The sequence below is a fragment of the Cebus imitator genome, unplaced genomic scaffold (genome assembly GCF_001604975.1).
Source record: "Cebus imitator isolate Cc_AM_T3 unplaced genomic scaffold, Cebus_imitator-1.0 Scaffold285, whole genome shotgun sequence".
NCBI classification, from domain to species: domain Eukaryota; kingdom Metazoa; phylum Chordata; class Mammalia; order Primates; family Cebidae; genus Cebus; species Cebus imitator.
The window spans coordinates 1,210,465-1,223,127 of record NW_016107600.1 but is presented as its reverse complement, the minus strand read 5'-3'; the positions used below and the strand labels follow the sequence as shown (position 1 = coordinate 1,223,127).

The window sequence follows — 12,663 nt, the reverse complement described above, 5'->3', positions numbered from 1 at the left end:
GCGCCACCATGCCCAGCTAATTTTTTGTATTTTTAGTAGAGATGGGGTTTCACCATGTTGACCAGGATGGTCTCGATCTCTTGACCTCGTGATCCACCCGCCTCGGCCTCCCAAAGTGCTTATCCACTCTTAAATGTTTAATTCTTGTCTTTTTTTGGTCATAAAAATGACTGTGATAAACACTTTAATGCAAAAATGGTCCACATGTCTGGTTTTATCTTAGAGAGTCTGAAAGAAGAATGAATTCTTCAAAGGGTATAAAACATTTTAAGACATTTGATATAATATTGCCAAATTGACTTCCAGAAAGACTGTCCAGCTGTGTACTCCCAAAAGTACTATATGAAAGTGCCCTTTCTGCTGAACACGCTATTGGCATGCTCTTGTACTTGAATATATATCTTTTTTTTTTTTTGATAGCTGCCCAGGCTGGAGTACAATGGTGCCATCTTGGCTCACTGCAACCTCTGCCTCCCGGGTTCAAGCGATTCTCCTGCCTCAGCCCCCCAAATAGCTGGATTACAAGGCATATGCTACCATGCCTGGCTAATTTTCTATTTTTACTAGAGATGGGATTTCTCTATGTTGACCAGGCTGGTCTTGAACTCCTGACCTCAACTGATCCAGCTCGGCCTCCCAAAGTGCTGGGATTACAGGTGTGAGCCACCACACCTGGCCTTGAATATATGTCTTAACAGCTATAGGTGAGGTTTTGTTTTTAAGGTTTGATTAAGGGTTAACTTGACAAATTCCTCGCTCCTCCCCATTTTTAGCACTGTAACCAAAAACTACAGAGCTTCCTGTTATTTGGGTGATAAAAGCATAGACTTAGTTGGCTGTGGTCATATAAAGTGCCTTAGACACAACATAGTCATAACTATGGATTTAAAATATGTGTAGCTTTAAATACGTAAATACTTGCATAGCGAATATTTTGTGGATCCAGCAGCTTTCTGCAGAAACCTGAGGTTAAGTGCAAACTCGAATATAGACTTTAAATATTTATTAAATATTAAATCAATAAATATTTATCGAATATCTACTATGTTGTGAGAAGAAAGGCTTCCTGCAGTTTTAACCTAGATCTGTATATTCTACCTCATTCCCCTTTTGATTGCAGATAATACAGCCATTCCCTTTTTAGTCAAGAAACTAAAATAGCACTCACCGTCACCAACACATCATCAGCCTTTCATTTTCCTTTAATAGCAGTTATCTGCTGTTAATCTGAAATTATTTTGCTTACTTGCTTATTGTTTGTTTCTTCCTTTTAGGATGTAAGTAAACTCTATGAGGACAGAAATCTTGTCCGTCTCCTTTACTCTTCAATTACTTGGGCCTAGGGCATATGGGGCTGTACACAGATACTGAGTAAAATATTTGGGGAATTAATGAATTTTAAAATTAACTAAATGTGTATAATCCAAAAAGCAAATTATGATTATTAATTTCAAACTTCTTCCTTGGTAAATCTTTTACCAAGACTGTTAATTCCTCCCTTTTTTTTTTTGGAGACAGTCTCTCTCTGTTGCCCAGTCTGGAGTGCAGTGGCGTAATCTCAGCTCACTGCAACTGCCACCTCCCAGGTTCTAAGCAATTCTCCTGCTTAGAGTAGCTGGGTGCACACCACACCTGGCTAATGTTGTATTTTTAGTAGGTACAGGGTTTCACCATGTTAGCCAGGGTGGTCTCGAATTCCTGACCTCAAGTGATCCACCTGCCTCAGCCTCCCAAAGTGCTGGGATTGCAGGTGTGAGCCACCGCACCCGGCCAACTCCTCCTTTTTATAATCTGGAGTTACTAACAAAATAATTTGATAAATGACTGTATACAGTAGACTCTAAATGTTATGTATACTGATCAACCTCTGACTAATTGAACTTGTAAATTAAGTCATCATTCTTGATGATGTTGGTTTCTTTTATGACAGATGAGTAAAAAATTATTTTTGTGTGAAGGCCTATTGCCTTTTTATTTTTGTATACACTTTGCCTAGCACTTGATAGTTCCTTATTAGTGGGTTCTGAATGAATGAATGATAGTCTTAACGTCTTCCAGGTTTTTATAACTCTTTGATAATTACAGTGCATTATCCTTCTATTTTTTTTTGTACCTAGCAGTATCTGTTGTTTGTCATTAGGAACCTGACAACAGGCCCCTGGATGTGTTTGTATGTGGCTTTTATTCCTTGCTTAGAGTTGGGCCATCTTACTAACATCAGTTGGGTGCTAGAGAAATGATCACATCCCACTGTATCTGCATTATTTTTTCTTATTATATTATAATGGTAATGTCACACCAGGTTTAGAGAATTTACTTTGTAGTCCTCAGTGATAGACTGCATGCTTAGTCTAGTAAAAGGTACAGATGTAGATAGACATGTACCTACACATAAAGAGAGAATCTGTTTTCTTGCACAATGACCATTTTAGGATCTACCTCTGTCTCTAACAAAACTACCAGATTTTATGAAATTATCTCAGTTATTAAAAGTCATCCTCTAAACTTTGGATTTTCTTCAGTTCTCTCCCAGCATTTAGATTACTTTCTCTTTTGAGTAAATACTGATTTTTAAAAATCATTTTTAAAATTCTGGTGACTGAGTATATGAGCCTTTTCTGCACATGTTGGCCTCTAGGACAGCCTTTTTATGCATCTTTGTCTTCCTGTTCTAAGGTCTTTGCTGAAAGCTTTCCACTTCCCCTTGGCAGTGCTTTTTAATGGGTGTATCCCTCTTCTGTCATTTATTGTTTAGTTCTGTAAAATGCTTATGTTTCATCCTGAAGAATAGGTTGGGAAGGAGATGACACATTGTGAGTGTCTTGCCCAGACATATGATCTATTTGTCAAGCAGTATAGTTACAAATGAGCTGTGGGTTAAATTCTAGTGAGTGGCAGCTTTGGTTTTCAAGATTTCACTTTATGTCTTAGTCTGTTTACACTACGGAAATGTGTTGCTTTTTGTTTTTGAGACAGCATCAGTGAGACCTCACTGATAATTAGAAATTTGTTTTAAGCGTCAGATAGAAATAAGCAAAATGGCATTCTTTATATGTGGCAATTGATGTAGCAGACTAGGAGTGAAGGAGAAATTTAAAAAAAAAAAAAAAAAGATGTTAGCTGGATTTTTTTAAAATGGGGAGACAGATCATTCTTATTTTTGTTAAATATTTAAATTTTAAAAATCACTTCAGTGTGAAACAATTTTTAAACAAGAATAATTGAAATGACGAGAGGCAAGAGACTGAGGAATGATTTAAGAATAATTGTGGGTGTTTAAGAAGAGAGCCTTCTTCCTCTCATTGTGATCTCCCTTTGGTGAAAATGGTAAAACAAAGGCCAGCAAATTTAGGAGGAAGCAGGAAATCCTAGTTAGTGGCTGTCAGTTGAATATTTAAGAGCAATGAAAATACTTCTGTTAGGTTTTAATGCTTTTTTCCCCCAAAATTGTTTTGGTTTTGCTTTTTTTATTTCTTTCAGAAAGTCATGATTTTTCATCTATTTCCTAGTAAGTGTGCCACTAAGTAAAATTTGGAAGCCATATATTGTGATGTAATTATGCAAAGCCAAGTTACATTTTGAATTTTGTGGTTTGAGGAAAACCATTCCAGAATTTATTTCACCACTTCCTATGCCAATACTGTCCCACTTCTCAGCCAGAACTCTTTCTCTCCTCTAAATAGGTAGAAAAATGAGAAAATTTAGCATCAAATAATAGAACCAAGATAAAAGTAAGGAATCCTGCCTGATTCTTGTGTTATGTCTCCTCTAGCCATTGTAGTTTACTTCCTGGTTGAAAATATATAAGACCTTTTTGAAACAAAATTTTCATTTTGTGATTATGTTAGGAAAGCAGATTCTGGGACATGTAATGAAATTATCTCTAGCACAGGAGTTAGGAATTTTTCCAGAGATAAATTGCTTTCCAGAGATGCTCTAAGTTTTCAGCCATAATGGTCCTGGTCTTTGCATTTATTTACTTTTGTTTACTTTCATTTATTTTTTGTACCATGCTTTAGTTCCAGAAAGTGCTAAAAAATCGTCATGTATTTAAAACAAACAAACCAGAAAATCCCCTCATCCTGGGGCTGTGTGAAGAAGAATGAAGCTCTCATTTCCCCGTACCCAATCATCAGCTTGAGCTGGCCTCTCCTAGGAACAGAATTTATTGAAGCAATTTATCCTGGCTAAATGTGATATAAATCTGTGTACATGTATGTACGTACAGGCTCTGTTCCATTACAGCAGTGCTGTAGCATCAGTTTCCTTCCTAGTTAGACCATGTTTCTATCACACTGAAAGATGACCAAGAAGCCCCTTCAATTTTATGGGGAACCCCACAATTTTAAACACCAATTAGTTGTGGAATTACTGATTAGACAACCAGAAATACTGGTTTCTCACCCCAGAGTGCATCCTAAGAGAGTAGGAGAGATGTTACCTAGCTACCCTCTGAGTTTTAAGCATGGTTTTCCGATTACCAGATTCAGTCTAGCATGTTAACATTTTATTTCAACCTGAGCCTGACAGATTGTCCTGACATTTCAATTTATTTCCAAGATAAAAATTTGAAATTTGGTTGCAGTTCTGAAGTCATTTCCAGGCATATTCAAATTGTAGTTCCTCTCTCATCTTCCCTCGTTCATATTCTTTTGTATACCTTTCTCTTTTATGGAAGGATGTTTGAAAATGTCGTTTAGGAGTTTATAAGACTATTTTTATCCCCCACTCCATTTTTCTCTTCCACCCTTGCAAAATACTGTTTATCTTTTAGGAATTGTTTTTACTATGATTTGCATTTCTAATCTTTATCCATCGCCACTTCTATTTTTATTCCTAGTTGGGATATAAGAAATTTCTCCGACACATTCAGATTGGAATTATTGTTCTTCAACAAAGAATTTCAATAAACACTTTGAGAGTTTAGCTTCAATAATTTAAAAAACAGTATAAACCCTGTTAAAGTCTTCAGAGAAATAGAAGGGATGGATGGTGATGCCTTTTAGTGCCATTTCTTTTATCCCCTGCAGCAGCACACATCTGTTGGCTGCAGCAGAGCAGCCCAAGAACACTGGCCGAGAGCAGCACAAACAGCCGGAACATATTCACCCAGCAAACCCCCAAAGAGCCGACATTTGTTTTATTGCTGCTTTTAAAAACCTAGCCATAAATAGAATCAGAGGGGGGAAGGGCATCGATATTTCTCCATTTGCCACAGACGATTGGTGGGGGGAGGAGGAGGCTGCTGGTTTTTATTTTTATTTTTTTATTAATGAAAACCGTTTCCCGTGTAGCCCAATAGGATGGGTGCTTTGTTTTCTTTGGCAATAATATGGGATAAACAGCCCTTGCCAACAGTCTCGTAGTTTATACACCAGGGAGCCAGATTATGGCCCTGTAAAATGGAGCACCCCTCCTATAATCCCTTAATTAATTAAATGACAAATTTTGGTCTTCTCTAGTTCAGAAATATGGCTTCCGCATCGAGCGTTCAGTGAATTTATTGACATAGGGAACTGCACTAGTTGTAATTCAGCAGATTGGAGAAGTGTGTTATATACTGTAGTAGAAAGGGAAAATCTAGCAAAGGTTTGAAATTCCTCGACTATTTAGATCTCAATCTTTCTAATTAAAAGTTTCAATTGAGGCACAGTAGATCATATGCCACCTGTCTAATAGGTCTCCCCAAAGTAGCCTGTGTTTACAACTTTGATAGATGGCATTCGTGGAACACCTGTTTCTAGGGTTCATATTTTTGAAGCACTTTTTTTTTTTTGCTCCAGCATATTTAACATAACTTTTTCCCCCACCTCCCCCTCCTCAGCTCCGCTCTGCTATATGAAATATGGGAGACGACAGACCGTTTGTGTGCAATGCCCCAGGCTGTGGACAGGTACGTTTATAATATACTTTATTGTGAATGTCTTGTTGTGAATCAAAGTGGCTGTTTTATCACTAAGGCAAAGAGTTTAAAGCCGGTATTTTACGTGATCACTGGAGGTAATCAGATCAGAGGATTTGCAGTGTGTAAATCCAAGTTATGAGGAAGTGTAGGCACTCTACTGTAATGAAATCTGCCTTGCTGTCTTCCATATTGTTATTCTACTGGTGTTTGTTTCCTACCACACAGTGTGGAAGAATACATGTTGCTCTCTCCTCCTTTCTAAAGCTATCCATCTAAATACAAAGCAAGTTTAGAAATGTTTTCTCTTCAGACAAGGTGCAGTGGATCACGCCTGTAATCCCAGCACTTTGGGAGGCTGAGACAGGCAGATTACCTGGAGTCGGGAGTTCGAGACCAGCCTGGCCAAAACCCCATCCCTACTAAAAATACAAAATTAGTCAGGCGTGGTGACACATGCCTACAATCCCAACTACCCAGAAGGCTGAGGCAGGAGAGTCACTTGAACCCAGGAGGTGGAGGTTGTGGTGAGCCAAGATTGTGCCACTGCACAAGAGTAAAACTCTGTCTAAAAAATTTAAAAAAAAGTGTTTTCTCTTCAGCCTGCATGGATATAAAAGTCTGCTTAACATATTTGGAGAGCTAGCTGATAATGTACACATTCATTATGAACCCCAATTTGAATTTTGTAAATAAAGAAAAAAAAGTTTCTTTTGACTGTTGATCCAAAAAATCATTGTTAGCAGCGATGGCAGATATCTATCTAGGAAAGACAAACCCAATATAAAACTTGAGATCTCACAGCATTATATAAACATTTCTCTGTGTAATGACATAAATGCATTGTTCTGTGTGTCAGCTGTCACATAATTATATTCATATGTGTATATTGTATGTCATTTTTCATCATAGGCCTTTTTAATAAAGTAATTTTGTTGAAATTGCCTTTTTTTTCATTTTGCATCTCTTAACTGTTCTTCCTAGACCTTCCCCTATTGCCATGTTCCACAAAGGATGAAGAAAGGAATAAAAAGGAAGTTTTATTTGCCTTCATTAATTCATTTGATAGAACTTAAAGGGTTGAGTTTCTGTTCACTTAGGAATATGTCATGTGACTGTCCACTGACACTGGTGGTATATGAGATTGCAGACTAGTTATATTAAACATTGTAAATATCTGGACAAAAAGAAGAGCTAAATTTCAGAGATTCCTATGAATTTGAGAGGTAGATAAAATGGGGATGGTGACAAGGCATGAACAGAAGGAAGATTCCAAATTCCAGTAAATGCTAAAATTTTCAAAAAAGACCAATAAAGCCATTGTATTCTGCAGTATTTGGCATCCTAGGATGGATTTCCTTTCTTTTTTATTTTTTTATTTTTATTTTTTTCCCCAATGGCTCTAGCAGTGAGCTTTTGCAGCAATACCTTGGGAAAGGCTAACAGGCCTCCCTGCCTCAGCAGATTTCCTTTCATGTCAAAGTTTTCAACTTTATTATTAACTGCATGTTTTCCCATTTAAAAAAGTGTATATATATATATATATATCCATATATGTATGGATATATATATATATATAAATATTTTCAGTAAACGCCAGTTGGGAAAATAGAATACATTTGTTTCACTTTTCAGACAGCTTTATTAAAATACATTTCTTTTTTTTTTTTTTTTTTTTTTGAGACAGAGTCTCACTCTGTCACCCAGGCTGGAGTGCAATGGCGTGATCTGGGCTCACTGCAACCTCTACCTCCCAGGTTCAAGCGATTCTCCTGCCTCAGCCTCCTGAATAGCTGGGATTACAGGCACGTGCCACCGCGCCCAGCAAATTTTTATTTTTAGTAGAGACGGGATTTCAACATTTTGGCCAGGCTGGTCTCGAACTCCTGACCTTGTGATCCACCCGCCTTGGCCTCCCAAAGTGCTAGGATTACAGGCATGAGCCACTGTGCCCGGCCATTAAAATACATTTCTAAAAATGATCTCTCCTAGCCCAGTGTGGTAGCTCATGCCTGTAATTCCAGCACTTTCAGTGTCCAAGGCAGGGCAATTGCTTGAGCTCAGGAGTTTGAGAGCAGCCTGGACAACATAGCAAGACCCTATCTCTGCAAAAAAAAAAAAAAAATTAAAAATTAACCAGGTATGTTGGCACATTCCTGTAGTCCCAGCTACTTGGGAGGCTGATGCAGGAGGATCACATGACTCCAGGTGTTTGAGGCTGCAGTGAGCCATGATCATGCCACTGTACTCCAGCTTGGGCAACAGGGCAAGACACTGTCTCAAAATAAATAAATTTTTAAAAAAATGATCTCTCCAAATTTTTACATGTGAATCAGATAATACTATTTACTCTGATGCTTACAACCAATATTACTTCTTGCTTTTACACTTTTACTTGAAAAATATGCATTTTTGGTGAAAAGATGTATTTTTCTCATACTTACCATTATTTTTCTTCACTTATTATTTAAGCTACTCAACTCTTGAACTCCCCTTATATGTTATATGCTTAAAACCACCGACAAGGACTTTGCAAAGAAGTAGAAATAGATGATAAAAATAAGGAATACACAAGAAAAGCATCTCTTAAGCTCTCCAAGGAAGAAAGATATAAACATCTCTTCAAGCTGTCTCATCAGAAGAAAGTAGTATACACTGAAATTTGTGAAATGTCACAGATTTATGAAATTTGTTTCTGTTTTCCTCTGTTTTGGACTGGAGGTAGGAAAATAGTAGGGACTTTTGACTTTGGTTCCTTTTGGTAAGGTTGGGTTCCATTTACCAGAAGCCATTTTCTTCCCCCACATCTCTCTCCTGTTTCTGAATTACTCGTTGGTATTTTGATTATTAGGATTCATTATAACCTCTGGCTTAGGTTCTAAAAGCTTTTTTCCCCTCAGTAGGAAGGTGAGTGTGGAACATTGCTAACTTCTTCTTTTGGATTCAAGGTACTTGTTTCATAGAAAAAGGATACAAAAGTACAACTTAAGGCTTTGAAGGTAGTGATTCATCCCTTTACCTCCTTTGCATGTCAAATCTTTATAGTCAGGTAAGATTATAGTTCTTTAGTAATATTTAGTCTCTTCCAAGTTTCTCCCACTATCTGGTAACAAATAGCTCTAGATTGGGATCACTACAAGATTTACTGTGATTGCTTTATGTGATATGAAATAGTGAAAATCTGGCAGAGAAGATAAATTTGGTAAAGTGAACTACCCTTGGCCTGTCATCCAACTTCCTTAATATCCCTTGAGAATGGTTTCATTCTGGAGCCACCTTGAGCCTTTCAAGCTATTTATAATCCATTTGTCATTGATTCAAGTTCTTTCTTCCAGAAATGGTAGAATAATAAAAAGGCTATGTAAGTCCCAGGATGGGTAATAAGGACCATGATAATTTTTGCAAGACATGGTTGAGAACCTGCTACCATAGAAGTCTCAAAAAGCAGTGGTTTCTACCAGGTAAAGGAAGTAGGAATGAAAACAATTATAATTCAGGATACTGTTTCTTAAAAAACAAACAAAACTATAGGAATCTTGCATTATTTCAATATCTGTTCATTGCCCAGACTTTACCCTATACATTCCTAAAGTCAGAAATCATCCTGTGCCTTAATATTAAGAGAAGGTGAAAGGAAAATTCACCTAAAATAGACTAGTGGATTATGCTCTTCACTATATAATCAAAACCACTGGGCTTTCAATGGATACGTAAACATGTTTTGGTTGCTAGGTCTTTAATGGCTGTTATTTTTGGATTCTGTTCATGATCCACTTCCCAACAGTAAGTCTGATGTGGCACAGCTGAGTTCTAAATATGCTGCATGTACTTAAAAAAAAAAAAAGCCGCTGAAGGTTGTGCTGTCTGCATTCTTACCGGAAAAGACAGGTGATAGGGTTTTTTAGCCCTGTTAATCCTATTCTCCTGTTGAGATTTTTTTTGTTTCTCTTGAGGCCTCATCAACCTGATGAAGAGGAACTCAGGGAAAGCAATATCCCTGCTAATACCTCTCTGTGGAATGTGGTAGCAGGAGTAGTTAATAGAGCTGCCTCCTGAGAATGGGGTTAGTGTTGTTAAGGCAATAGTGCCCCAGATACCCTCTTGGCAGAGGACTGGTTGAATCTGAGTTGTATGGGTTTTTGAAATGTTTATAAGATAGCATCTATTTAAGGACATTGTGACTATAAAACAGCTTTGTATTGTTGTTAAAATAATAGAAATATAGTTTGGTACTGAATCTGTTAATAGGAAGTCTTATAAGTTTTTAATACTTTTGGAGGACACTTTTACTTGAATATGGATTATAAAGTTGTTCCATTATATGTGGAAACAGGAATACATACTATGTCTCTGTCACTAATCTTGAATTTTAGATGTTATTTCATGTGGATGCAGTTAGATAACTTATCTTTAGGATGCTTTATGCCCGGTTTTTTATTCCGGGGATCAACAAATTCTTTATTCCTATGCCTCCCTCTCAGGCACATGACACAGGTTTGCAGTATAAATTATGCAATTTAAGTAGTCCTTCTGGTTACCATAATCAAGTGTTTGAATAGAAGCTGGTCATAATCAGATTATTTCTTAGAATGTCAATTTCCTTAAGAACAGGAACACATTTCCTCTGAGGAGATTTTACTTATGGAGAGTTAGTATCATCCTGCTCTTAGCCAGTGAGAAAGGTTTCTGTCATAACTATATTCTCTATCACCTGTCCTTTTTTTTATTTTTTATTTTTTTTTTTGAGAGGAGTTTCGATCTTATCGCCGAGGCTAGAGTGCCGCGGTGCGATCTTGGCGCACCGCAACCTCTGCCTCCTGGGTTCCAGCAGTTCTCCTGCCTCAGCCTCCCTAGTAGCTGGGATTACAGGCGTCATCACACCTGGCTAATTTTTTTTCTTATTTTTAGTAGAGAAGGGGTTTGGCCATGTTGGCCAGGCTGGTCTTGGCCTCCCAAAGTGTTGCGATTACAGACGTGAGCCACTATACCCAGCCCACCTCTGTCCTTTTAAGGAAAAATCCTTTGATTATTTCTCTGTCCAGTGTGACCCTGAGGGGCTATTACTCTTTTTTTCCTTGAAAATACCTACTATCAGATATTCTTTTCTTCTCCCAGAGGACATTTAGGTACAGGTTGAAATTCTCTTCATATCTTTCTGAGACAGGAAACATATAACTAACTCATAGACCTCTGGGGCCTGCTTTTCCTTTCTAAGGCCAACAATAGTGATGGAGCCTAGATGTGATGGGATTGAGGGCAGCTTCTTATACTTCCTTATCTTGTCATATAATAGGAATAATGTTTATGGTGTTGTAGTCCTGGCTTCACTTGGCATTTAACCAACCTCCAAAGCTGTTTATTGCTTCGTATCCTCTGCCTCCATGAACATTATCCCTTAAATCTCTATTGCTCTGTAATATATGAGGCAACAAATAGCACCTATGATTGGTTAAAGGCTGGCATGCTGCAAAGGTATATGTTTTATTGCCTATACAACACAAATCTATAGAGATTATTCCTGTTATCCCAGCCCTCCCATTAAATGGGCCATACTGGTACTGTGGGACTCTGGATCTCTAATTCTCTCCCTTTGGCAAGTTTCCCTATTACCTTGCATAAGCACAAAAGAAAAGCAGGAAAGAATGAGTTGGTGGTGATTACTGATTCTTTATGTTAGGGAAGCATCTTGAATTGCAGAATTACAAGTGAAAGCAATGGCTCTGGTAGGTAAATGCCATTTGTGGTAGTATATGCCATGTTTACATGTTTCGACAGGTGAAAGCAATTTCAGGCAAACAAGCCTTTTTTCCCAATCCTCTGCCAGGAGTTTTTTAAAATTCTAATTTTTATTTAATAATTCATATTTCATTCAATAATTCATCTAGTTCCCATCTGGTAAGAGTGCCTGCATGCTGTCAGGCAGCTGAAAATACACGGCATTATACACAAATTAGGCCAAATGCTAACCTTATTTTTTGTAATATGTTGACTTTGTAATAACTTTCAGTTCACTCTCTGGATGCTTCAGTAACCTGTGGTGGAAGTAGACCACTCTTATGCATCGTATAGGCAAAACTGGGACTGGATTTTTTTTTTTTTTTTTAGATGGAGTCTCGCTCTGTCGCCCAGGCTGGAGCGCAGTGGTGCAATCTTGGCTCATTGCAACTTCCACCTCCCAGGTTCAAGTGATTCTCTTGCCTCAGTCTCTCCAGTAGCTGGGACTACAAGTGCCCACCACCATGCCCAGCTAATTTTTGTATTTTTTAGTAGAAATGGGGTGTTGCCATGTTGGCCAGGCTGGTCTGAAACTCCTGACCTCAGGTGATCCGCCCGCCTTGGCCTCCCAAAGTGCTTTGATTGCAGGCATCAGCCACTGCACCTGGCCTGGGACTGGGATTTTTAAAATGTAGAGATGTAATTAAACTCAAGTTTCTTAATGTCATATCTAATACTCTTGACACTTGCCCTTAGAAACATATAGTTGGTTATTTTTGTTTTTCATGTTATATTTAAACAAATATATATATGTGTATTAGAGCGCAGTAGATTAAAAGCATCCTTGCTCCGGTCTGCCCCTCCCAAAAAAGGCTGTATGAATCTCATTGGCAATATACCCATTATAAATTAAGGTGACATTTTTCAGTTATTTACTCTTGTTTTTCTTAGGTATAAGTTAGTATTTGAAATGGGAGCTCAGAAACTGTTCTCAGAGTATTCCTGTTAGAAAAAAAATAAAATCCTGTCTTTGTAGCTAAGTTCTT

The 12,663-nt window shown here is 37.7% G+C and overlaps 1 protein-coding gene across 7 annotated transcripts in view; it reads left to right on the top strand.

Moving 5' to 3' along the window:
• Positions 1–12,663, top strand: part of ATF7 (activating transcription factor 7) — a 102,698-nt gene that overhangs the window by 17,700 nt on the left and 72,335 nt on the right. For 5 of the 7 annotated variants that reach the window (XM_037728987.1, XM_017501850.2, XM_037728988.1 and 2 more), the window contains exon 2: positions 5,825–5,893. In XM_037728987.1, the coding sequence (XP_037584915.1) occupies positions 5,846–5,893 (48 nt within the window). In that variant the 5' untranslated portion in view covers positions 5,825–5,845. Of the gene's footprint in view, positions 1–3,483; positions 3,509–5,824; positions 5,894–12,663 lie in introns of those variants that run through there. The other 2 variants (XM_037728990.1, XM_037728991.1) reach the window with 2 other exon arrangements.